The sequence below is a fragment of the Podarcis bocagei genome (genome assembly GCF_964188305.1).
Source record: "Podarcis bocagei genome assembly, chromosome: 2".
In the NCBI taxonomy this organism is placed as follows: Eukaryota; Metazoa; Chordata; class Lepidosauria; order Squamata; family Lacertidae; genus Podarcis; species Podarcis bocagei.
Window position 1 is genome coordinate 30,539,632 of NC_138126.1, and position 25,725 is coordinate 30,565,356.

General features: G+C 45.3%; 1 protein-coding gene across 5 annotated transcripts in view; it reads right to left on the reverse strand.

The window, feature by feature from the left end:
* The window catches only part of ADAMTS9 (ADAM metallopeptidase with thrombospondin type 1 motif 9), a 138,408-nt gene that overhangs the window by 69,887 nt on the left and 42,796 nt on the right, over positions 1-25,725 (reverse strand). For 4 of the 5 annotated variants that reach the window (XM_081183927.1, XM_081183925.1, XM_081183929.1 and 1 more), the window contains 10 exons: positions 24,861-24,968; positions 22,017-22,162; positions 15,699-15,880; positions 14,785-14,921; positions 12,311-12,428; positions 11,939-12,034; positions 7,648-7,811; positions 7,412-7,541; positions 4,082-4,208; positions 15-225 (listed from right to left, as the gene is read on the reverse strand). In XM_081183927.1, the coding sequence (XP_081040053.1) occupies positions 15-225; positions 4,082-4,208; positions 7,412-7,541; positions 7,648-7,811; positions 11,939-12,034; positions 12,311-12,428; positions 14,785-14,921; positions 15,699-15,880; positions 22,017-22,162; positions 24,861-24,968 (1,419 nt within the window). The remainder of the gene's footprint in view (positions 1-14; positions 226-4,081; positions 4,209-7,411; positions 7,542-7,647; positions 7,812-11,938; positions 12,035-12,310; positions 12,429-14,784; positions 14,922-15,698; positions 15,881-22,016; positions 22,163-24,860; positions 24,969-25,725) is intronic. The other variant, XM_081183926.1, reaches the window with a different exon arrangement.

A 25,725-nucleotide genomic window follows, 5' to 3' on the forward strand; every position in this document is an offset into this window, starting at 1 on the left:
GTGGCAGCACTTACTTCTGTCCAGGCAGAATAGCGCCACCCCCCAGTGTTACATTCCGCTGAACATTTTTCTCTAGAGCTTGGCTTGGGGATGCCGCTGCAGTACCGGTCATCAAATTTCTCGATTTTCCCTTCCAGCTTGCTGTACTTTGTGCAGGATATCTCCAGTGTCTGGTACCCCAATCCGCACTGAGCAGTGCATTCACTCTTTCTCGCAACGTGCCACCTAGGGACAACCAAGGGCACCGCGTTAGAAAAAACACTGACAAGACAGTGACAAAGGAGCCTGAAACAGAGAAGAGAAGCAAAAATATAGGAAGCTGCCTAACACCCAAGCCAGACGGGTCCACACAGCCCCTTGGCACTGACTGGCAGCAGCTCTACAAGGTTTCAGTCACGTAACATTCCCAGTCCTACCTGGAGATTCAATTCCTGCAGAGGGCTCTTAGTGGGTTCTTTCCAACATCACAGTTCTGTGATTCTGTGAGATGTCAGGATTTGAACCTGGGTCCTTCTGCGTGCAAGCAGACCCTCTCCCACTGAGCCTCAACCAAAGAAGACTTACAGTCCAATCTTAAACATGACTATATTCTCAAAAAGCAAAAAATCCTCTATGAAGCTGCAGACTAATTGTCCGTGTAGCCTGGTACTGCCTGCTCTGACTGCCAGTGGCTCTTGGGGGACTTAGGTGGAGACCTTTCACATCACCTGCTACCTGAACTTTTTGCTAAATGGAAATGGCAGAGTCTGAGGCTGGAACCTTCTGCACGCAAACCGCGTGCTTTTTACCACTAATCTATAGAACCTCACTGAACTTCCTTTAGACCTTGGATTTTTTAATAGGTGTTTTGAGATTAGGACAGACACGGGGAACTTCAGAACTGGGGGCCAAATGCAGCCCACCAGGCCTCTCTGCCTAGTTGTTGGAACTCGCCCAAAGTCACAGCTTTCGGCAGTCTTGTATCATCCCCTCCTGGAGTGTTTCTGCCTGACTAGAATGTGCCCTTGCGCTCTTTTAACGCCTCTTGTTTGCCTGGATTAGAGGGCAGAGAGGGGTGAACACAGAAACTAGTCTACCATGCAAAATTTACATATCTTGCTCCACCCACTTTTGCCAGTCTCCACCCACCACTGGCATATGGGCCCTGAAGATTGTTCAGAAGGGAATATGCCCCTTAGGCTGGGAAAGATTCCAGCCTCGGGCCTTGGTAATTGCCTGCTCCAGGAGCAAGCAACCATTTTTTCCCATTGAGGGCTATGCTCCCTCTTTCCCCCCTTATTTTTACTTAAACAATATTTTATCAAGACATAAAATATTACAATTTTTAAAAACCCTGAACAAAAGCAAAGGAAGAAGAAGGAAGGAAGAATGCAAAGTCCTCTTTTGCAGGTAAATCTTAACCTGTCCCACACAGAGAGAGGTGAGCCCTTCCAGCTCTCACCTGCCAGCTTCCCTTTCTTCTCCCAGCCTCCCACCCTGGGAGAGCATCCCTCCCCTGCCTATCACACACAGGGTCCTTCATCCATCACCTTCAACTGCATATTAACCTGTCCTTAAGCATGAGTAAAGGTAAAGGTACGCATGACCATTAGGTCCAGTCGCGGATGACTCTGGGGTTGCGCGCTCATCTCGCTCTACAGGCCGAGGGAGCCGGTGTTTGTCCGCAGACAGCTTCCGGGTCATGTGGCCAGCATGACTAAGCCGCTTCTGGCAAACCAGAGCAGTGCACAGAAACGCCGTTTACCTTCCTGCTGGAGTGGTACCTATTTATCTACTTGCACTTGACGTGCTTTCGAACTGCTAGGTTGGCAGGAGCAGGGACTGAGCAACAGGAGCTAGGGACCGAACAACGGGAGCTCACCCCGTCGCGGGGATTCAAACCGCCGACCTTCTGATCTGCAAGCTCTAGGCTCTGTGGTTTAGACCACAGCGCCACCCACATCCCCTTTAAGCCTGAGTAGAAGACCACAAAATACAAAAGAATGGAGCAGAGCAAAAACACAGACAAAGTGTTTGATACAAGGTTTTGAACCATGGAACTGCTTCACATTGCAGCCTCTCCAGTGAGGAGCTGGTGTTTTACGGATACATGGAGAGAACAACCTTAGTGCTGTAATCTCACAATCCTCGGGAAGGAGCCTAAAGAGCACACAAACAACAAAGAGTGCCAGGAGCCACCGGACATTGCCCTGGAAGTGTGGCGGTCACGAAGTTTGGAAGCTTTTGCTAGCTTCCTTTCCTTGGCAAAACCAGAGCATGGCATGCAATGCTCCAGCGGAAGGAACACTCTGACACCCCGGGAGCAGCCATTACAGGCCTCTACGCTGCCATCTGCAACACATTCGGAAACATTTTAACGCCCCCCAGCTGCAAGCGCAGAACACAGAGGAAGGTGGGGCTACTTTTCACTGGAAGAGGCTCCTTAAACAACAAAACTTTCCACGAAATAAGGAACAGACTTGGTGTAACTGTTGCTGTTGGATAGACAGACTTTTTTTCCATCAACAGGCTCTCATGTCCACTGCATTAACAAGTAAGTGGCTGGCAGACGGAACTGCATAAAGAGAGCATGGAATGAAACACTCCAGAGTAGAGTAAATCTCACAATGCTATTTTAAAGGCTTGTTTTCCCTCTGCCAGGACTGGGCCAGCTCCTCCGGCAGTAGAACTGCCCCTGAATGGAGTATGCTACAGGGGTGACTTACTTAACTTAAGCTGGCAACCCAGCCAGATGGGCAGGTAATAATGATGATGATAATGATGAAGATGATAATAATAATAATGTTCTGCCCATTTCCTATACCAAGGATACCTCTGCCCAAGACAAGTGTCCTGAGCAGGTGTAGCAATGCTGTCCTGCACTGGCTTTTAAAGAAGGTTAGTAAACTTGCAATAACAAGTTTCTTTAAAACAACAACGAAAGAATACATAGCAGAATTTTAATCTCATAAAAGATCTGGTTGTGCTTGTTCTAGGATGAATGCACATCCAGCAACATTTGCTATCTGGGTGGACCATTATGAAGGGAGGGCACGTGACGAGGAAGAGGAGTGAATGCAGATGCGTTCTTGCTAACACAATGCTCTAAAAGGCATCCCCTAAGTCTTCCCCAAAGCCAAAACGTGTGTGTGTGTGTGTGTGTGTGTGTGTGTGTGTGTGATCTGCCAAGGACAAGCGCCAGGAAAAAAGGGACTGTCCCATGACAAATAGGGATTTTTTCAAGTGAATGCAATTCTGGTTGCCAGATGGATGCAGAACTAAGGGAGAGAAAAAATGGAGAGGGAGCGAAACAGAGAAAGACTGTTGTCATTTGTTTGTGGAGCTTAAGTGTTCTGAAACCAGAGGAATCATTTGTGTTCTATGGGACTATGATGCTCTCAAGGAAAAAAAGAGAATAAACACAATGGAGGTTGGTCCATTAGAGTGAATGGGCAATAGCTCCACCAACTTAAGTCTTTCCCCAGTCAGGCTACACCTGCCTGCCTTCCAACCTACAACGAATCCAGGGGGTGACCCTAGCTGTCAGCTTCCTCTTCCTTAGTCTCTGTTTTGCTGCCGGAGGATGGGGTCCAAACTAGAATGAGTTGGCCCTGTCAGTCATTGGCTCTGGCGCCACCTACTGTTGGCCTCCCTTGCCTTCTGCCCTACCAGTCTCAATGGGCTACAGACTCCTGGGAGCAAGTGCTCTCTCCCCGTCTAAAATAGGGACACTTGTTATCCTTTCGGAGAACAGGCTACCTGACAATTCTCAGCAAAAGGAAATGCATTTTCGCACACATTTTTGTGTGGGAGGATTGCACTGCAAAATCTGGAGAATGCCAAATTTCGAAGGATAGTTATGTGTCAGCTTGCGCACTGTTTCAAGAAGTATGGATTTTCCCCTCGTCCCTGCTCAGGCAAGGGCAGCAGAAACGGACTCTCCAGAAACCAAGGAAAACCTCAACACTGCACACTTTGATTTTTAGCAAAAATCCACCATGAAAACACAGATGTTAGCAAAGAAGACAAGGCCTAAAATATATGATGCACCATATGTACAGACTATCTTTGGGGCAGCGGCAGGGGAGAGGGGTGTCAATACCTTAATTCACAGTTTGTATTACACAACTCCGTTACTGGGTCCGGCTGGGGAATCCGATCACATCTTTGGTCAGATACCGTGAGCTGGTCGGATTCTCGGGTGCAAACAAGTTTCCTTTTTCGTTCCCCTAAAATAGAAAAGCATAGTTTTATGAGGCCTATGGAAAGAGATACATACCCCTTATTTCTCAAAACTTCACTGCTCGTCTTCCACAAACTGGTTTACATGTCCTTGCATCAGGCTGCACACAGGCCTCGCTTCAACGAAGTCCTATAGTTTTTTATATATGTGTGCAAATTGTCTCTCGAAAGCCTCCTCCCTGTTTGTGGGCAGAGAAATTGGGAGGACCAGGTTTGGGGGAACGATGCTCTCCATTACCAATGACAGTAAGCACCGCTGCTCCCCCCCCCCCGCCTTGGTTAGGAAGGAAAGTGAGCGCAGGAGCAACTATGTTGGCAGCCAGGACATCATTTTACATGCTCCACAATGTGTCTGTTCCGCATAACTGCAGGTAGTGTGCAGGGAGGACAGGAGGATGGCAGCTGTAGAGAATATCCAGAGAAATATTCTATTACAAAAGTGGCCTTTTATTTGGTTGTGGTGGGTGAGGATAACGAAAACCTCAGACATTTTCTCAGAAAGATGTCTGACAAACTTTGGTTCAGCTGTAGTTTTAACTCCTCATTCTTTTTGTCCTTTGTTAGGGCATCACATTAGGCCTTTCCTGTGTCCTTTACATTACTGGACCACGACTCTCATAATCCATCTGCACTGGCCACCAATGGGAGCTGGAATCCAACAACATCTGGCATGACATAGGTTCTCCACCCCTGCTGAAAAGTAGGACAATGGCTTCAAGACTTATTTTGGTTGTTAAAGACTGAATGTATTGGAGACCTTGATTTCTGCCTTGGTGGCTATCCGAACTCAAATGCTGCCTTCAAGAAGCAGGATTCTGTGTACAGTACTATGCTTTGAGGCTTGGTTAATGACAAAGAGAGGCCTGGGTATGACAGGCCTCTCTTTGTTAAGATAGATCCTGTTCCACATCTCATTAAGGCCAAAATGGCCAATTTGTAATAGTGAATGGTTGCACCAATGCTGGAGTTTCTGTCTAGTAAAGTAAATGGAAAAGAATGCTTCGGCCAGTGTCCATAATTCATTCTACTTGCTGTGTATACATCTTGACATCTAGTTATCCTGACTACCAAGATTTAGATCTTTCATTCTCAGTAAACTGCAGGCCGTTTTGTTTATGCATCCTGAGCCCTGGGGTATTCAGTGCTCTTCCCAAGATGCAGTTGCTGTGTACCTGGCTGTGAAAAGAGGATTCAGCTAATGGCTGATTATGCTAGGCCAGAAGAGGTTGGGGTGACTTTGCTTGGTATCCTGGGAAGAACTTGTGCTTCCAGCTAAAGAGGAACAGCCAGAACCTGTGAAAAAGCACTGTCGACGGGGGAATAGACTTTTCTATGAGCAAGTCCAATTTGTGGAGCTGACAAAGAATTTACAGCCTTCAAGATGGGGTTTAGAGAATCACAATGCTGGAAAAGGCAAGTAGGCTATCAAGACAAGCAGGGTCCTTCACAATTCAACAAGTGTTTCTTTGCCAAATTGTTTGCAGCCCTGCTGAGCTGCTCATTAGCAGTTCTTTCAATACAGGCACTTACCCTCCCCTCCAATGCCACTCACCAAGGAAGCAGGATTTCTGACTTCACAGTGAGAGCCAGAGTGGTCCAGGAAATAGAGTACTAGTCTTCCATGGGAAACTTGTCATGGCTTTGGGTGAGTCGCTATCTCTCAGTTTCAGTTTCCTAGCTGAAAAACTAGACTAATGAAGACTTTCTTATCTGGAGCTTTCAGGGCCAGAACTGCGCACTCTGGGTTGTGAGTTATCAGAACTGCAGCCTGGTACCTGTCTCTAGCAGGAATATGGCTCTGGACTGGCCCTGCCAACTCAGGCTGGCCTCTTGGACAGGAAGTGGTGTAAAAGACTTCCCATAGGGACTTGGATCTCTCCTGAGTGACGAGGTTTCCCTGGCTCTTTTTCTGCATGATCCTCAGTTCTGACTTGCTGCCCTTTGTTTCCCTAGCTTTGGATCATTTCTCACAGTTGCTTATGGCTCAGCCTTGACGCCTCCTCACAGGGTTTTTCTATACACTGGGGCAGAGGGGGAACCTCTGTGCCCCCGAATGTGTGCTGAACTGCAACTCCCATCCTCCCTGGCCCTTGGCCGTGCTTGCTAGGGCTTATGGAAGTTGTAGTTCAGAAAACATCTGGAGGGCCAAAGGTTCCCCACTCTTGCTGTGCAGGTTCAATCTCTGTCATCTGTAGGTAGGTCTGGGGAAGGCGCCTTTCTGAACCCCTTGGAGAGCCCCTGCCAGTAACTATATGAGCCAGCTTCCTATGTTCCACTTTGCAAATTAAAATCATGGGATCACAGAGTTGAAAGTGACCAGGACGTCACAAAGAAAGCAAGAATCTTTTGCCCAACATGGGGCTCAAACCCACAACCCTGAGATTAGGAGAATCACACTCTACCCACTGAGCTATCCAAGTGATATCTAAATTAATTGTAGGGGCAGGGGGAATTCATTCATTTAAAAACATTTCTAAACCTCTAAAGATCAGTAGAAAGTATGCACAAATAGGTTCATACAGTAGTGAAACCTATAATGGCTACGGGCAGTAGTTACATTGCTCAGATGTTGTAGGAGCTGGGGCTGATTCATACATCATTTGGGATGTTGTTCAAGGAGAAGCAACCCATTCCTGCTCCTGCTTTCACTTCTTCCACCCCACTCTTACGATCAACTGTGTAATCTCCAATAGCAGAACAGTCTGCACGATGCTCTAAAGACAGGTGGACACCAGGATGAAACAAAACACGTTCCGTTCCATACGCTTCACTTAGCAGCCCGAGCTGCCTTTGGACAGAGCCAAAGGGGGGCTCAGATTTCTGCAAGCAAAACTGCAGTGTCTACTTGCACACGCTTAACCATTTATGCTATCGCTTCACCTTGAGCAGGGTAAGATAAGGAGCCACCTGCCAGCAGAATGGTCAGCCATTAGTCTGTGGAGGAAGCAAGAAATCTGAAGTATTAAGGAGGGGCCTCAGCATTATCAAGTGACTTGCAGATAGTATGCATCATTCCACTATGACAGTTCTCAGAAAACAAAATTGCTTGAATTTTATCAGAAGCTAAAGGCAGACAAGAGAAGCATAGTTGTCATCACCACCAGAATCGAAGATAAAGCATTAAATACAGAAGATGATGGTGATAATGATGATGATTTTTTAAAATAAAAACCCCCCTAAGACCACATACCTTGGCATAGTTTACTGCAGTGCTGCCAAGGGCCATAGATATTCCAATAAAACTGCTGAGGTTTATCTTCAATGGGGATATTGAATGTGTATCGAACATCAGGGTTATATAAATTACCCACTGATAAAACCTAAGAGGGAGGAGGAAAGCATAAGGTGAAAAGAATTATCTCAGCTATTACAATTTAGAAGAACAGTATTTATGAGGTTTTCATTTTAAAGCGAGCTGTTTCTAACCTGAAGAACTATTTCTTGGTCAATACGGTATGTAGAATTGATCCTTTCAACGGGGGTGTCTGAGCCGCTGTATTCTATCACCGCATTTCCAACTTTTATTTCCTTCTTAAACATGCTGACAACGTAGTCTCCGTTTAATATGAAGCCTTCGTTACTCGACAATGCTGCGCAGATAGAAAGAACAACAAGCAGGCACACGGAATCAGTGTAATCTGCTTGCCTAGATAAGAAAGGACGTTATTCGAAAGCCATCTAATTTACATAATGCTCAAAATGAACTCGGGGATGTCTATCTCCAGAAGCAACCAAGACAGAACAAGACTGGGAGGGAACCAGAGACCGCCTGCACTGATTTATGTACTCCTTATTCATTTTGTTCCCTTTATTGCTTCTGTCTCACTGTCCCTTCCTGACAGAAGCCCAAAGCAGCCAACAGCAAAACCAAAAGCAACTAGATTAATACAAAAGTATCAGGCTGTCAATATAATGAAACCTGGCAGACAGGAAAACATAAACCAAGTCAAATTCAAATTCAAGTTGAATTCCTTGCAGCGCTGGTGTCCCCATGCTCCCACACTTGACCTCATTTGTACAATGATGGGAGATGCTTCTCCATGTTGTGATCCCACTGGGGATACAAGTGTGTGTGTGTATCTAGTTCTCACACTACTGCAGCCTAACCCCTGACAGCTTTCCACCTTGGCAATACAGGCCAAAGTCCAAAAAGGCTTCCCCACTACCCTTGAACAATGACTTGGAAAATCAGCACAAATCCACCAAATAGTTGGAAATCCAGGAATAATTAGCCCCTACTAAAGGCTGTTCTTCAGGTAAGCAACAGTAGAGACCAATTCAGTTAGTCACTGCAACTCAGGCAAGGCAATGGCGATTGCATCGCATTTTGTTTTTTGGCTGCTGCAACCGAGTAGCCGTCAAAGGGTTGTTGTGGGCACTGGCTGGCCCTGTTTGTTAAGGAGCTACTGAAGTCCCTGAATGCAAGATGCCGATGGCATAGCGCTTGCACATGCTCTGCTTGGAAAGATTCCAGGTTTGATCCCCTGCATCTCCGGCCAGGGTTGCAGCTCAGTGGTATAAGGAAGGACCTTGGCTCAGCGGTAGAGCAGCCACTTTGCATTCAGAAGGTTCTAGGTTCAATCCCAGGCACCTCCCAAGTTGGGAGTGGATAAAGTCCTGTCAGAAATCCCGGAGAGCTGCTGCATAGGCAATATGGAGCTAGATGATCAATTGTTTGACTCTGCACAAGGCAGCTGTCTGTGTTGCAAGCTCTAAAGTAAAAGGTTTTCTGTATCAATACTGTGGAGGACATGCATCTCAAGCTTGGAGAGAGGGCGTTATTAAAAAAAAGACAATTCTGGAATGGTGAAAATTTGAAAGGGTGCAAATATGGAGGGATATGTCAAGCTCCTCACAGTGAAGTCAGGAGAACCAGCAACCATAAAAAGGTGCCTGATTCCTCCTTCACGTTCCTGCTGGACCCTGATGCCAGACGTGGCATGATTGGCTGCAGCCCTCGCACTTCAAGTGATGGGTGCTGTAGGAACACCTGCCTCAGGAAGAGGAAGACCAGAAGCACCAGAAGAGGAAGTGGGATGACAAAGGTGAGAGTTTCCCCCTTTGTCTCCCACAGCTTTTCTTCCTGGGGCAAAGAGCTGAGCCTTTCTACAGAAGCCTGCATGGGACACAATTTTTTATCCCGCCACCTGCTCTTGCAGATGGCAAGGCAGAGGGTGGCAGCAAAATGTGTAGATCTGGCACTGTTTACTCCACACAATCTCGGGTGTGGGTGGCGCTGTGGTCGAAACCACTGAGCCTCTTGGGCTGGCTGATCAGAAGGTTGGTAGTTCGAATCCCCGCAACGGGGTGAGCTCCCATTGTTCTGTCCCAGCTCCTGACAACCTAGAAGTCCGAAAGCAATCCAGTGCAAGTAGATAAATAGGTGCCACTGCAGCAGGGAGGTAAACGGCGTTTCCATGCGTTCTGGTTTCCGGCGCACCAGAAGTAGTTTGATCATGCTGGCCACATGACCAGAAAGCTGTCTGTGAACAAACACTGGCTCCTTCAGCCTGAAAGTGAGATGAGCATAGCAACCCCATAGTCGCCTTTGACTGAACTTAACTGTCCAGGGGTCCTTTACCTTTTACCTTACTCTACCCAAATACTGGGACGTGGGTGGCGCTGTGGGTTAAACCACAGAGCCTAGGGCTTGCCAATCAGAAGGTCGGCAGTTCGAATCCCTGCGATGGGTTGAGCTCCCGTTGCTCGGTCCCTGCTCCTGCCAACCTAGCAGTTCAAAAGCACATCAAAGTGCAAGTAGATAAATAGGTACCGCTCCGGCGGGAAGGTAAACGGCGTTTCCCTGCGCTCTTCTGGTTCGCCAGAAGCGGCTTAGTCATGCTGGCCACATGACCCAGAAGCTGTACGCCGGCTCCCTCGGCCAATAAAGCGAGATGAGCCCTGCAACCCCAGAGTCGTCCGCGACTGGACCTAATGGTCAGGGGTCCCTTAACCTTTTACCTTTACCCAAATACTGCATTTAAGGAATGCAACAGAGGCATCCGTTTGGCCTCTTTTTCAAATTTCCCTGGACCGTGCTTGCTTCAGATTCAAATACATGTATCAAATATACACAAATCAGCAAACATGCACGTGCTTGTGTACAAAATCTGGAGTCTACAAGCATGCAGCATACAAACCCCAAGACAGAAATTTCTACTATGCTCATGGACACAAACGTCTATATCCTCTAACGTCAACCCAACCTTTGACACAACCAGTACAGAGACACTTCAACACTCTTCCTAATGCAAACGTGAACATCCCACACCTGTATCAGTTCATTCTCTCTTATCTTCCTACATAGCACACACTTGTAGGATGGAAGTCAACTCTACCACACAACACCTTGATTTAGTTGTAAAGAAATACTAAAACAAGAGGATCTAGTTAAACCATCTACAGCTGGCCATCCAAATGGGAGATTCAGAGGTGTTTGGCCAGCACCGTATTTTGCGTTTTGCTTCATGCCGAACATGAGCAACACATAAAAATGTCAAAAAGCTTAAAAGTCTAAAAGCTTTCTCTAAAAGGGACGGTTTCCTGAAAACAGCAGTCTGCTGCACAAATTCACACTAATGCGATTATGTAGTTAATTTCCTAAGTTAGTTTCCCCACCATTTCACCCATCACAGCTACTATATTAGCCCTAAAGGAGTACTCAAGTTGCACAGAAAGGAAGGTGTTCTCTGAAAAGGCCTGCAAGAGATAAAAAGCTATCACACTGCAAAGGGACAAGGAAGGGGAACTTTCAAAGCACACAGAATCCAGCCACTGTTGCTTTTCATGCAGGGGTGGGCTCTTACGGTGCCAAATGACACTGAAACCCACAACAAATCTGAGTCCTTCCTCTCGCGGGAGGGTGAAGCAGTGAGACAAAAAAGGTACACCTCTCAGTTGAAGGTGTGGTTGGATACTTCCTAAAGCATGAATGTCACCTTTGACACAAACAGGCCACCATTAGAGGAAATGAAAAGTTCCCGGGGCAAGAGGAAATAAAACACTAGCTTCAAGTAAGACACACTGGATCAGGTAGGAGTCGTGCCGCCATCTTATTTGTGCAAGGAAGCCTTTGCCAAGCAGTTACCCTCCAGATGTTTTTGACTACAACTCCCATCAGCCCCAGCCAGCACAAGGCTGATGGGAGTTGTAGCACAAAGCATCTGGAGGGCACAAGGTAGGCAAAGGCTAGCATAAAGTATATTAGTGGCTCCCTATTTGTGGAATGCTTTCCCCGGCGAGGTCCATCTTTAGGTGCCAGGCAAAAGCATTCCTCTTCAACCAGGCCTTTGGCTGATTAATGTTCTACAGCCTTTTAAATGTGCTTGTGGGAGCAGGGGGCTATTGTTTTGTTGCTTTTGTTTTACCTGCTTATTTTTGTCTTTATCTTATATCTTTACTTTGTGAGCCGTCCTAGGATCTTTTGATGAAAGGCAGAATAATAATAATAATAATGCTGCATTTTATTAAATACTTCTGAAGGCAGCTGTGGGTGAGTTTCCTTCTTTTGCTCCATGCTAGGTTTTGATTGAGATGGAGCTAATACACATTTTTTGCTACAGAACCACCAGGACTCAACATCCAGCACAAAGGAACTTTGCATCAGATGACCTTTGAGTTCTTTCCATACTGGAAGTCCTGTGTTAGCCCGATGGAAATATAAGCACGTCAAGAAAACAGCATGGTTTTGCCACTGCTAACAAGCGCCATGTCTTACCAAGGTAGTTATCATCTTCTGGTTTCCCTGAGTAACTATGCTGCCGCACATCAATATTTGTAGCACCAGCTGGTATGCGTATCACAGTGTTATAACCTGGGGAAATAAACTAGAAAGTCAAGCTTGTCATGCATTTGTGTCCTCTGCTTTCCTTTTTTTCCTTCTAAATCATCTTAGTAAAGAGGGAGGAAACCAATGTAAAAATGTGGAGCTATATCAATTAAATTAGTTGTTTGGTGTGATCACGAAGTAGCAAGAAACTCACATTTCCGGTAGCTAAAGGGAATTCCTGCTTATTATAAGTGTTAGGTGTTAAGGGGTTTTCCATCCTGGTGTACTGCCCGGGTAAAGTTTTCTGCGACTGATTCTTACCATAGTGCACCGTGTTGAATGTCCCTGCAATGGTTTTGCACGACGAATTGTCACCGCCACACACACCGCACTTATCTCTCCTGGCTTTCGAATTGAGCACGTGATCACATCCAGCTTGCTTTAGAGAAAGAAAAGTTCAGAACTAGATTGAACAAATACGGAAAACAGGATAGCGTTTAGCAGGGCTCCAAATTGAAAACATGCATCTGCCACCGAAGGCCTCCGACTGCCTCGCTCATCCGTTTCTTTCCCAACGTGCTCTGTTGAAGCTATAATTATAGCCATCTTCCAATTAGGACTTGAAAAACGAGTCTCTTCCAGGCCCGCCATGTGAAGAGCAAAACCACTCAGCGCGGCGGGGAGAAAAGGTGTGGGGGGGGGAGAGCTAAGGAGCGGTGGGGGGGGCAGGATTACACCGTGGTTAAAAGTCACACGGACGTGGGATAGGGTCATTATCAAAATGGCATTTGTGCATTTATTAAGTATTTGTAAACTGCTCTTTTCATAAAAGCATACTGAGGAGGGAGCACAGCATGCAAAGTTATAATAAAACGAACAAAAGCATCCATTAAGACATAATTAAAATATCAATAAAACAGTAAATAGATACTGGTTGGTTAAAGGGGAAAATTCATATTGTGAAGGCCTGCCTAAACCACACAGTGAAGTGGAAACGCCTAAAAGAAGGCAGGGGTGGTTCCTGTGGAAACACCATTGGCAAGGCCTGAACCTGCCACACTAGAGTCTTGGTTCCCAGTGAAGGCCAGCTAAACCTGAGAGAAGTGGGGAAGCGTCAGATGTAGGGCCATCAGAAGATCTCAGTGATCAAGGCTGGGCATAAGGAGTCAGGTGGTCCTTAATGTAAAGTTGCTTTTTCCCAGGCTTTGTATTCTAACAAATGTTTTTTCCTGTTTTAAATTGTTTTGACTGTGTGGGAGGTGGGGCAGGCTGGGTAAGGAGGAGGACACAGCACAGGTGATTAGTGACCTGGCCATGTGCCAGACCTGAGGAATTGTGGTTGTGCTGTCAACCAGCCCTCGGGTCTGCAGCTGCTGTTGCTGAATGCCAGGCTGGCTCTGAGGTTGGCCACAATCTGATTGTGGATGAGGAGACCGGTCTGGTCTGTATCACTGAGACCTGGATGGGTGAGCAGGGTGGAGTTGGTTTCACCTAGCTGTAAGGTAATGGTAAAGGACTCCTGGACGTTAAGTCCAGTCAATGGCGACTATGGGGTTGCGGCGCTCATCTCACTTTCAGGCCGAGGAGCTGGCGTTTGTCCACAGACAGCTTTCCAAATAATGTGGCCAGCATGACTAAACTGCTTCTGGCACAATGGAACACTGTGACAAAAGCCAGAGCGAACGGAAACGCCATTTACCTTCCCACCACAGCGGTATCTATTTATCTACTTGCACTGGTGTGCTTTCGAACTACAAGGTTGGCAGGAGCTGGGACAGAGCAACAGGAGCTCACTCCGTCGCGGGGATTCAAACCTTCTGATCGGCAAGCCCAAGAGGCTCAGTGGCTTAGACAACAGCGCCACTTGTGCCCACCTGGGAACTTGGTGTAGCTTCAGGGCATACTTGAAGGTCGGGGATGGGGAGTTGCTGTGGTGGAGGAAAACTCCAGTCAAATGCAATCAAAGACTGGTGAGGGTTCATCATCGAGACTACCTAGTGGCAGTGAAGAGAGCGAAGAAGGCAGGCACTCTCAGGGAAAATGATTTTCTAGATCCATTTCAATCAGGGGTTAGGTCCAATTTTGGCACGGAAACTACAATCCTTTACTTTAATGGTAGAGGAAGCAGCAAAATCTGTTATATGATTTAGATGCCGTAGGTTCTGTGGAGTTCATATCCCACAGATCCATTTTGGGAACTGACTGGCCTGTTTCTCCCATCCAAAGTGGATTCTGTCTGGACTGTATGAAGCCTCTAGGTGCTGGCACAAAGCCAACACACAGGCATGCACCAGGGCCCCACAGCATCCATCCCTATCATGGCTATTATGTGGGGAATGAAACCTCACTCCTCATACACTTAAAACCCCTCATTATTTTGTGATTTGGGGCTTTGGCAAGATACACCAAACGCGGTTGTTAAGGCAGCTGGGTGATACAAAACAGAACCCTAAAGGGGATATATTACAGTCTAAAGCAGATAACAAGGCTCTTGGGTTTAATTTAAGATAAAGAGTATGGAATAGAGCTTTTAGTCCTGATTAGGGCTCCCAGGCCTTCCCATTTGGCCCACAAAGCCATTTGGGCCAAGTCATGCCCACATGCCCTATATCTGATGTCATATTTGCAGAGCACTATGCAGAAACTGGTCGTCGTGAGCACAGGTGACTGACTGACCGGTGGCGCGCCCACCTGTGAAACCTGGAGGAAGGCGCTCAGGATCCAACTCATGGAAGAGGAATGAGCTGGTTCCTCGAAGAGCGTTAGCCAGTTAAACCGAAGGAGGCTGTATTTACCCGACAAAGTCCTTGTACACAGATGTCATTTGTGTCTGGGCCACAAGGAGTGCCATCAATAACTCTGTCCCTGAGCTGATAATACGCCGTGTTTCCTGCCACTCTGCAGAAGAGCTTGCACCTATCTTTCATTAAAACTGCCAAGAGAAAGAAAGGAGAGAGAGGAGAAAACCAAGTTAATTTAGTGCTGGTTGCTTACTTTGTATGGTGAGAGATCACTCTTATTCACTCTCCCACAACTCTGAGCTAATGTCCCTTCCCTCACAGGTCAAAAATCAGATGCCAGCACCGCCTTGACCAAATGAGGCACTCATTTGCCCAGCTGGGTTGCTCTCAACTCAGTTGCCATGGCGGCAGCAGGTTGGTGGCGGTGGTGGAGGGGCCTATGGCTGCAGGCAGGTGACTGATTCTACTAGGCCAGGTGGTAAAAGTAAACTGGACAGCGGAGGCAGGGCTCCAGTGAGGAACAGCGGTAGGAAATCATCATGAGGCGGCTCCCCACAAATTCCTCCTTAGACTGTCATTTTGCACGGTTGAAATCACTGTATCCTGAAAATCTCTAGAGATCTTGCCTGCCTTCATTTGACAGCCCCCCGCTCCCAATATTGTAACTTGCTATTTAAATAATGTAAGGGAGCTTTTGTCAAACCAAACTAGCCCTGTTAATGTCTTTTCTGTGGGGGCAGAGAGGCCTCATGTTAAGGCTTTGCTCTTAAAAATGGTGGCGGGAATCAACCCTGGAACTAGGAACAATACACAGAATTAAGCTGCAAAGTATGTGTTCCTTGCATCTAGTCCACAGATGAGGGACCCATTAAACTCGAGGGCTTCATTTCCTTCATGGCAACTTCTCAGCTCTTGGACTTGGGCTCCCCCACCCTGATCTAATTGCTATATTGTTTTGATATACTTACTTCCACTGTATTTTGGAACCCAGCGCACATTAGGAGGTAGACCGTTAATGTTAAAATGCTTCCCATCAAAGACTGCACATTGCTCATCGCGGAAATCTTTCTTTTGCTTTGAACATGGTTCAGTGTTGCAGGATTTAAATTTCATTCGTCGTCCCACACAGTATTTTCCACCATTTTTGGGTCTTGAAAAAAAAGAGAGATGGGATAAGTATACAATGCATTGTGCTAGGTACTGTATAATTTTAAATTGCATTTTTGTTGCTTCTTTTATTTCTTATATATTGTGATTTAATGTATTGCAATTTGAATTCCATATAATTCAAATTATAACCCAATAAAATGAATGCATGAAATGAAAGCAGCAAGAAAAATCCAATTAAAAATCAATATGAATATTTAATGCAATGGATGTGCCATCTCTCCCCTTCAGCCACAAATCCGCAGACCACTTAAACAAAGCTCACGGACTACTGGTGGTCTGTGGACCAGTTTAAGAACACCTGTAATAGTCCATTTGACTGAGATCATTATGTCTGAACTGGTGTTGTATGGTCAGGATTTCTCAGCACAGAAGAAGAAGATGAGCTATCTGAACTGACTTCAGGCCTCCAAAATATTTTTGCCACTCGTGGCAAACACAACCCACCAGCCTTGTATGACATGCCTACAGGAGCTAATATTTCACTGCTTGCCTAGACTGATACAGATTACCAGGCAGGCCACAATATACGGGTGGTGGGCTTCATTTAGAGTGATGGGTCACACACTGTGCAGGCTGGCTCCCTTGTTTCTGAACAGAATTAGAGAGAGCTGCTTCGTTCTGATTATGAATCACTAACATGACCTTCCATATTGTTATAAGGATTGATGAGGTAAGAACTGTCAAGCACGTGGGTGTTCTCCTTGCAAAACAAGCTTGCACACTGCATTTCATATGTGACAGCACATACATACCATTCCCCAAGCGGAGATGATCTGTGCAGAATAAAATGTCACAAATAAAGCCATGTTAAGACCAAGAGCCAAGGCAAACCAGTCACTTAATATGAAAATCTGGATTGAAAACAGTACATAGTCTGCTGGACTATCTTGGTTCTCAACAAGATACTGCAGGATCCATTTAAGAGCTAATTACATGACAGGAAATATCCCCCCCTTTATTGTGAAAAGCTAATAAATTAATCCAAAACTGTTTGAAAGAAAATTAGGCTGCAACCTTATGCCCACTTTTCTAAGAGTAAGCTATGATGAACTCAGTGGGATTTACTTCTGAGTAGGCATGTACAAAGGTCCGTATAGTTGGAGCTATGGTTTTCCCAGTACAGTGGTACCCTGGGTTAAGTACTTAATTCGTTCTGGAGGTCTGTTCTTAACCTGAAACTGTTCTTAACCTGAAGCACCACTTTAGCTAATGGGGCCTCTGCTGCCGCTGCGCCACCGGAGCATGATTTCTCTTCTCATCCTGAAGCAAAGTTCTTAACCCGAGGTACTATTTCTGGGTTAGCGGAGTCTGTAACCTGAAGGGTATGTAACCTGAGGTACCACTGTAGTGATGTATGGAAGTGAGAGCTGGACCATAAAGAAGGCTGATCGCCGAAGAATTGATGCTTTTGAATTATGGTGCTGGAGGAGACTCTTGAGAGTCCCATGGACTGCAAGAAGATCAAACCTATCCATTCTGAAGGAAATCAGCTCTGAGTGCTCACTGGAAGGACAGATCCTGAAGCTGAGGCTCCAATACGGACATGGCTAAACAACAAGGCATGTACAGATTTTTTTCAAACCATGACACCAAAAACAAGTTTTAATGAGGAGGGTACTTTTATTATTTGAAGTCAGCAAGCAACAATGTATGGATTCCAATCCACACGAAACTGGGTTCGAAGGCTGCTCACAATAGGTTTTTGAAGGCTGCTCACAGCCATTTTCCTGTGCAATTTTTGATGTCAGAGGCAACACACTGCACATATGGTACTGTCACAAACCGCAGGAAGCTGGGCTTTGCTGCCAAGCTATCATTCATTAGCTTCACGGTACCATAATGAAACTTCCTTTCAATCAGGATGTTGGGGTTAAAACATACTTACAGCTCTGAAATTGATTTTTTTCTTTTCCAAACTAGCCCTTTACCACTCTAACAAATTTATGAAAACTTTGAAGCCGTTAAGGCTTTGTACTAGCTTTCTCAGCAGCAAGCAGAGACAGATCTAAACCTGGCTCGATGTACTGGACACCACAGTTCAAGAAGGACACTGACAAACTGGAACGTGTCCAGAGGAGGGCAACCAAAATGGTCAAAGGCCTGGAAACGATGCCTTATGAGGAACGGCTAAGGGAGCTGGGCATGTTTAGCCTGGAGAAGAGGAGGTTAAGGGGTGATATGATAGCCATGTTCAAATATATAAAAGGATGTCATATAGAGGAGGGAGAAAGGTTGTTTTCTGCTGCTCCAGAGAAGCGGACACGGAGCAATGGATCCAAACTACAAGAAAGAAGATTCCACCTAAACATTAGGAAGAACTTCCTGACAGTAAGAGCTGTTCGACAGTGGAATTTGCTGCCAAGGAGTGTGGTGGAGTCTCCTACTTTGGAGGTCTTTAAGCAGAGGCTTGACAACCATATGTCAGGAGTGCTCTGATGGTGTTTCCTGCTTGGCAGGGGTTGGACTTGATGGCCCTTGTGGTCTATTCCAACTCTATGATTCTATGATTCTACTTTGAAGCAGAAGAAGTACCCACTGGCAGAGAGGGTATGTTCCCAATTAAGTACTGTCTCCAATATTGCCATGCCTTGTTCACAATTGCCATTTGGGACATTTCTTTTCTTATACAATCAAATTCCATTCTGTTTTTTCAATAGATATCTGAAATGAAATCTTTTTCTGCATTCAGACAGTTGGAAAGACTCTTGGGTTATCAACCCAAACTTTCTGCTCTACAGCGGGAAAATATAGGCAGCTGTAGTCAGAAGGTTTTCTAGACTCATCTTAAGCTAAGGGACTTGGCATGAGAGCAACATGAAGGGACAGGAGGTGACACAGAGTTCTGATTGTTTGTGTCAGGGAAACAGCCCCGGCACAACCTGTTTCTGCTCCCACTCCTGTGGCCAGAACACCAGTGCTAGCAGGCATTCATATTTTGCATACTAGGGGACCTCTGGGGGCGTTTACTGGTGGACCTCCATCGGTCAATAGAATAGCCTTTATGCCAGTGGTGGCACTGTGGGTTAAACCACAGAGCCTAGGACTTGCCGATCAGAAGGTTGACGGTTCGAATCCCCGCAACGGGGTGAGCTCCCGTTGCTCAGTCCCTGCTCCTGCCAACCTAGCCGTTCGAAAGCACGTCAAAGTGCAAGTAGAAGGGAAGGTAAACGGCGTTTCCGTGTGCTGCTGTGGTTCGCCAGAAGCGGCTTAGTCATGCTGGCCACATGACCCGGAAGCTGTACGCCGGCTCCCTCGGCCAATAAAGCGAGATGAGCGCCGCAACCCCAGAGTCGGCCATGACTGGACTTAATGGTTAGGGGTCCCTTTACCTTTACCTTAAGAACGTATAGTCCGGAGCAGGGTTTCCCAAATTTGGGTCTCCAGCTGTTCTTGGACTACAACTCCCATCATCCCTAGCTAGCAGGACCAGTGGTCAGGGATAATGGGGATTGTGGTCCAACAACAGCTGGAGACCGAAGTTTGGGAAACCCTAGCCTAGTGGCGTCTCCAAGGAAGTACAGGATTGCTCCCTTAATTTTTTAAAAATAAATAAATAAATAAAATCTATAGCTAAAAACACAGAAAGCAAAAAATATTAAAAGGATGAAAGAATGTCATATAAGAAAGTCCACCACAACAGACGTCTCAGCTGTTAAAGTGAGTTTATACTTCTGCCATATTTACTCCAATTTTACTTTTACTGTTGAAATTATGACCATTGTTTTAATTGCTGCTTTTATTGTTTTGCTGTGACGCTATCCTACTTGCCAGTTTGTAAATCAGTTATGTCGAAGAGATGGGATACAAACATTTTTAGACATATACGACGTATATGATTGCCAACATAGATTTGCAAACGGTGGTCGAGGCCACTCTTGCTTTGCTGAAAGCGTCTTCCCCATGTGGCATCCAGTAAGTACACCAATCCCATCCATCAGTGGCTTATCTTAAGCCTTTTTTCTGCCTTGGGGACTCAGCAGAGCATCGCGGTGAGACGGGGTCTGCTCTGCTCATTCCTTTGATTGCTATGAAAGCATAGTCTGCTTGCAAAGCCACTTACATCTTCTTAAAAAGAGCTGGTCCATGTATGTGTCAGAATAAATTCATTTTAAATAAAATAAAAAAAGAACCACTGGCAGCAAAAGCTCAGGATAAGGCTGTGAGTGTCTTGGGCTTTATGAGCACCATCAAGTTTAATGGGGAGGCAGCACTAAGCCCGGGAAAAGAGGCTTCACTTGGCCTCCTCCTCCCTTTCTTCTCCCAGCTCACTCTTCGTACCATTGTCCTTCGACACGGCCAACTAGGGAGGAGTGAAATCTGCCATTTTCTATTTCGTCCCGTTTCTCATTTTTCCAATCTTAAGTTCAGTTCCCAATATTTCCTCACCAGTTTGCAACTCCTTTTTCTTTTTTAAAAATAGTCTTCATGAAAAATCATCGGCAGTTTAGGGAGAGAATTTCTCCTAATGTATAATAATAATAATAATAATAATAATAATAATAATAATAATAATAATAATAATAATAATTTATTTATACCCCGCCCATCTGGCTGAGCCCCTCCAGCCACTCTGGGCGGCTCCCAATCAAGTGTTAAAAACAGTACAGCATTAAATATTAAAAACTTCCCTAAACAGGGCTGCCTTCAAATGTCTTTTAAAGATAGGATAGCTGCTTATTTCCTTCACATATGAAGGGAGGGTGTTCCACAGGGTGGGCGCCACTACCGAGATAGCCCTCTGTCTGCTTCCCTGTAACCTCACTTCTTGCAATGAGGGAACCGCCAGAAGGCCCTCGGCGCTGGATCTCAGTGTCCGGACTGAACGATGGGGGTGGAGACACTCCTTCAGGTAATGTACACATTGTTGTATGTAATTACGCATATTTCTTACAAAGCATCCCCAATATAACTTTCCCCACTAATATATGCATATTTATGCACACTCATTATGCATTTGCGCATTCCTGCGTACTTAACTTGGCTAGACAACTGCACTGCAAAATTCAGAGATGTGTGAACTTTTATAGATGGCTGTGGTTCGGTTAGCATGTTGATTCAGAAAGTGAAAATTTGCTATGTTTGTCTTGTATGTGAATGGAGTCCTATTTCTCCCTCATGCCTACTGCTACACCATACCCCCAAGCTCTTTACGAAATCTACTGACGTATGAGAATGAGAGCAGTCTATGGTTGCCTTGTGAGACAATATCACTTACAAGTACTATTTGGCCCAAAATGAATATGACATTAAAAACAAACAGCATTTTAAAAGAAATTTGCACTCTAGATAATTCCTTAAGTGGCTTCTGATTATAGACACACACACACACACACACACACACACACACACACACACACGTCAGTAAATTTAAAAGGAGTAACACAAAAATTAAACCACAACAGCAAACTGAATTAAAAGGCTTGAGAAAGTTCAAACAAGGTATTTGACTGATGCCAAAATTAGATCAGACACCATGTTACCCTCTCTTGTGGAAGAGCATTCAACAATTGACGCATTACTTCTTCTCATTCTGCTTATTTGAGATCAGTACTGATTAAAAATCTTCATCGTCAATTGTATGACTTCCACAGCTGGAAACTGAGGACTGAAATTCGCAACACAAAAGAAATTTGTTTTAAAGCTAAGTGACCTAATTGGCCAGTTTCAGTTTCATAAGCTGGTGATAATGCAGCTACAAATCAGACTATGCACTTCTCCAAATTGGGTGGTGTAGCTTTCGTTCAAAAAAATACACCAAAAATGAATATTTTAAAGAAAAAGATGTTTATACAGATGCATGTTTTAGTGGAGAATATTGAAAAACATACAAAATGTGTATTTCAGAGTAAGAATATATATATAAAATGAAGGTAATTTAAATGCAAAACGAAGATGGGTTATACATATAACTGAGGGCTAAGAAATAGGTTGATCCATCCATCCTTAGATGAAATACTTCCTTATGATATAAGAACAAGACATCCTCATATGGTTTACTACAGCACTAGAGATATCAGCATTTTAGCAACATTTTTTTCATTTTGGGAGGGAGGCCAACAATGGCTGTTACTCTTTCATCAGTAAGCTTAACAGTTGGTTAGCACTCCTTTACTTACTCAGGCCTGTTGCATTCTCGAACAGCATTTTTTATGCCCCCACCACATGTTCGTGAGCATGCGCCAAAGGGACTCCATGTGCCCCATGCTCCGTCTGTCATGGATATCTCTCGCTCTCTGGGAACACAGTGGCCATATTTGCAGTGCTACACTCCAGAAAGGGCAATAGAAAAAGAAAGAGTTTCACAACATTGTTTCATTGCTATGATCTGGATCCAAGCATTCTAAAATGAATCCGAGATACTACTACTACTACTTTATTATTTATATCCCACCCATCTGGCTGGGTTTCCCCAGCCACTCTGGGCAGCTCCCAACAAAAGACTAAAAATACATTAAAACATCAGTCATTAAAAACTTCCCTAAACAGGGCTGCCTTCAGATGCCTGGTCCCCTGTAACTATGCTTCTTGGAGTGAGGGAACCACCAGAAGACCCTCGGAGTTGGACCTCAGTGTCCAGGTCAGATGATGGGGGTGGAGATGCTCCTTCAGGTATACTGGACTGAGGCTGTTTAGGGCTTTAAAGGTCAGCACCAACACTTTGAATTGTGCTCGGAAACGTAATGGGATCCAATGTAGGTCTTTCAAGACCAGTGTTATGTGGTCTCGGCGGCCACTCCCAGTCACCAGTCTAGCTTTACACCTGAATGTGATGTTGTCAAACTTAGCAGGAAAAGAAATTGCACCTGTCAGAACACAATATTAGAGATCAACCTTCTCTCCTAACCCAAGTTGTGCAGGGGGCATTTTCCAGTTTACTGTGATGTGGGGAGCTGCATTTGCTTTTATGCTGCTGCTCAAAATCTGGTTGTAACACTATGATAAACTGATATTTTCCATCCTACTAAAATGAAATTCTTCTACTCATTATTTTATCGAGGGGGTTGGTTAAACTATGGTAAGTGAGGATAAGCCAAGATAAAGACATTGTTTCAGGTGCTGACTTGTTCAAGAACATATAGTTTAAACAAGCCACAGTTTTTCAACTTCAAGCATCACAAGGAACCAAAGTTTGCTTAAAATCAGACGTGGGTGCTTTCAATGTTCTCTGTCTGGTGCATGGAAGAGGGGAGGGGAGGGCACAATCTTGATGCTCGTGTAGCAGGAAACTTCAGTTTCCCATTGTATCTGAACCAGGGCAGTGAAATTATAATCAGTTTTTAGTTATGGATTAAGAAGCTTCCACTCCCATCAAATTCTACTGCAGATATGAATGAGTTTTGAATCTTTGAACAATGAAGGACAATCAGTCTGCTGAGGACAGTGGAGTGACAACTCCCCAAGTAATTGAGTTCTGCTCATTTGCTGATCCAGGATGAGAAGCGAAAGCTGTTACAGCTTCTGAGGAAAGCAGCCTGGCTGATTTTCTGATCACAGGTTAGATGTCACAGTGCGTAGAAAGAAAAGATGCATCTGCAGATCAGACATGTTGAAAGAACCTTTCAAATACTGAAGGCTAAAAAAAAAAGATGATGTAAATAACAGGGGTGGGGAGGAAGGAGAGAGTGGATTCATGTCTCTGCCCTGTCAAGCTGGATGCCCTAGGCACAATATGTTCCCCTTCTGAAAAGATCCTGCACCACTTATGTGCAACCACATCACTCCCAGCGAAGGGGAAGCTCGGAGAATTTAAGAACGGCAGCATCAATTCCTAGCTAACCTTCTGCAAGAGCACAGAGGTTCTGCAGCTGTCAAAATAAAGATACACATGGCATCAATATAGACAGCGCTATCCCCAAAGAGGAACATCTTGCAGAACAGCTGCCGTGTGCAGTGAAAATATTGAATAGCAATCGCGCTCCGCGCAGAACAGACCAATTTGGCTTGAGAGCGCCTAGAACTCACACGACGTGGCACGTTTTACACATGTTTGAGCCAGCAGTGAAAGGCGGAAGCCTCACTGGAGAAAACTGGTGTAATCCAACGATGGCAACTGCAGGTGAGTGCTACATCTAGTTGTGTGAATCAGATGAATCTGAAATAATGCTGATTTAAAAACAAAAGCAGAGACATCACCTTGCCAACAAGTTCCATATAGTTAAAGCTATGGTTTTCCCAGTAGTGATGTATGGAAGTGAGAGCTGGACCATAAAGAAGGCTGATCGCCAAAGAATCAATGCTTTTGAATTATGGTGCTGGAGGAGACTCTTGAGAGTCCCCTGGACTGCAAGAAGATCAAACCTCTCCATTCTGAAGGAAATCAGCCCTGAGTGCTCACTGGAAGGACAGATCGTGAAGCTGAGGCTCCAATACTTTGGCCACCTCATGAGAAGAGAAGACTCCCTGGAAAAGACCCTGATGTTGGGAAAGATGGAGGGCACAAGGAGAAGGGGAGGACAGAGGACGAGATGGTTGGATAGTGTTCTCGAAGCTACCAGCATGAGTTTGACCAAACTGCGGGAGGCAGTGGAAGACAGGAGTGCCTGGCGTGCTCTGGTAAATGGGGTCATGAAGAGTCGGACATGACTAAATGACTAAACAACAACAACAACCATGGCATGATCACACTTGAAATATTGTGTACAGTTCCGGTCGCCTCCCCTCAAAAAGGGTATTGTAGAGTTGAGAAAGCTTCGGAAAATGGCAGCCAAATATGGTCAAGGAGATGGAGCAACTCCCCAAAGGTTACAACATTTGGGGCTTTTTAGTTTAGATCGGGGTTTCCCAAACTTAGGTCTCCAGCTGCTTTTGGACTACAATTCCCATCATCATCTAATGCCTCTAAAAGAGGATTAGGCAAATTCATGGCGGATAAGGCTAGCAATGTTCCATGGCCATGCTTGGAGGCATTACGGCTCACGTGTTTGGGGTTAGCAAGAAAGAGTCAAGGACCTGAAACAAACCTTGCCCTGGCCACATTCCGTCCCATCAGCCCATGGCGTGTGTTGAGTCCGACATCCTTTATGTGCTCCATCAGCATTGATGCACCAGAGTCTCCTGCACTGCTTCTGCTTAAGTGAGTTCAAAAAGTCTCAGCATTACTGAACAGCCAACCCAACATACATCATAGCCCAGAGACATAGTTTAGATTATCTCCCTGGTGTTGTTACCATCGTGTGTAAACAACGAACGCAATAAAGCAGGGGAAGATGACTCGGGCTCTGGTTGCAAACGGAGAAGCTTTCTGCTTAAGTGCCTTAACCATGGATTTCAGCGGCTGGGTTAGTAGCCAACAGCTCAGTCCAAACCAAAGATTCACTGGGGCGGGAGAGTTTGGATTCAGTGGATCTTGGGTTTCCTGGCTCAGCTGGGGCTTTGCTGTGTAAGACACTCACCCTGGCTCAGCTGAGGGAACTTAAAGCATTAAAGCGTCAAAAAGGGAGTATTCTAGGGGCAGGAGAGAGCAAGGAGAGATCAGCAATATCATTTGCAGTATGGAGCCCCTGAAGTGTAGAAAGAAAATCAGGTTGGCAATCACAGTTAACAATGAGACTGTCTTACATTCCAACTCTATTACTATTAAAATATGTGGATAAGCCTTTTCCCCTCTGTGATTCCTAATTTGGAACAGTTATATAAAATTTTAAGTTCTTCCTGTAGCAGCACGCAGAACCTGCTCTAGGTCAGAATTTAGTGATATAAACAGGGATTTCTGCGACATCAGTCCTTCCAAATCCTATCATGTTTAATCTCCCTTCACCCGGCAAATTTAAAATGGGGCACAAGTTTTACCACATATTGTGCTTGTAGACTGAAGTTACCTAATAT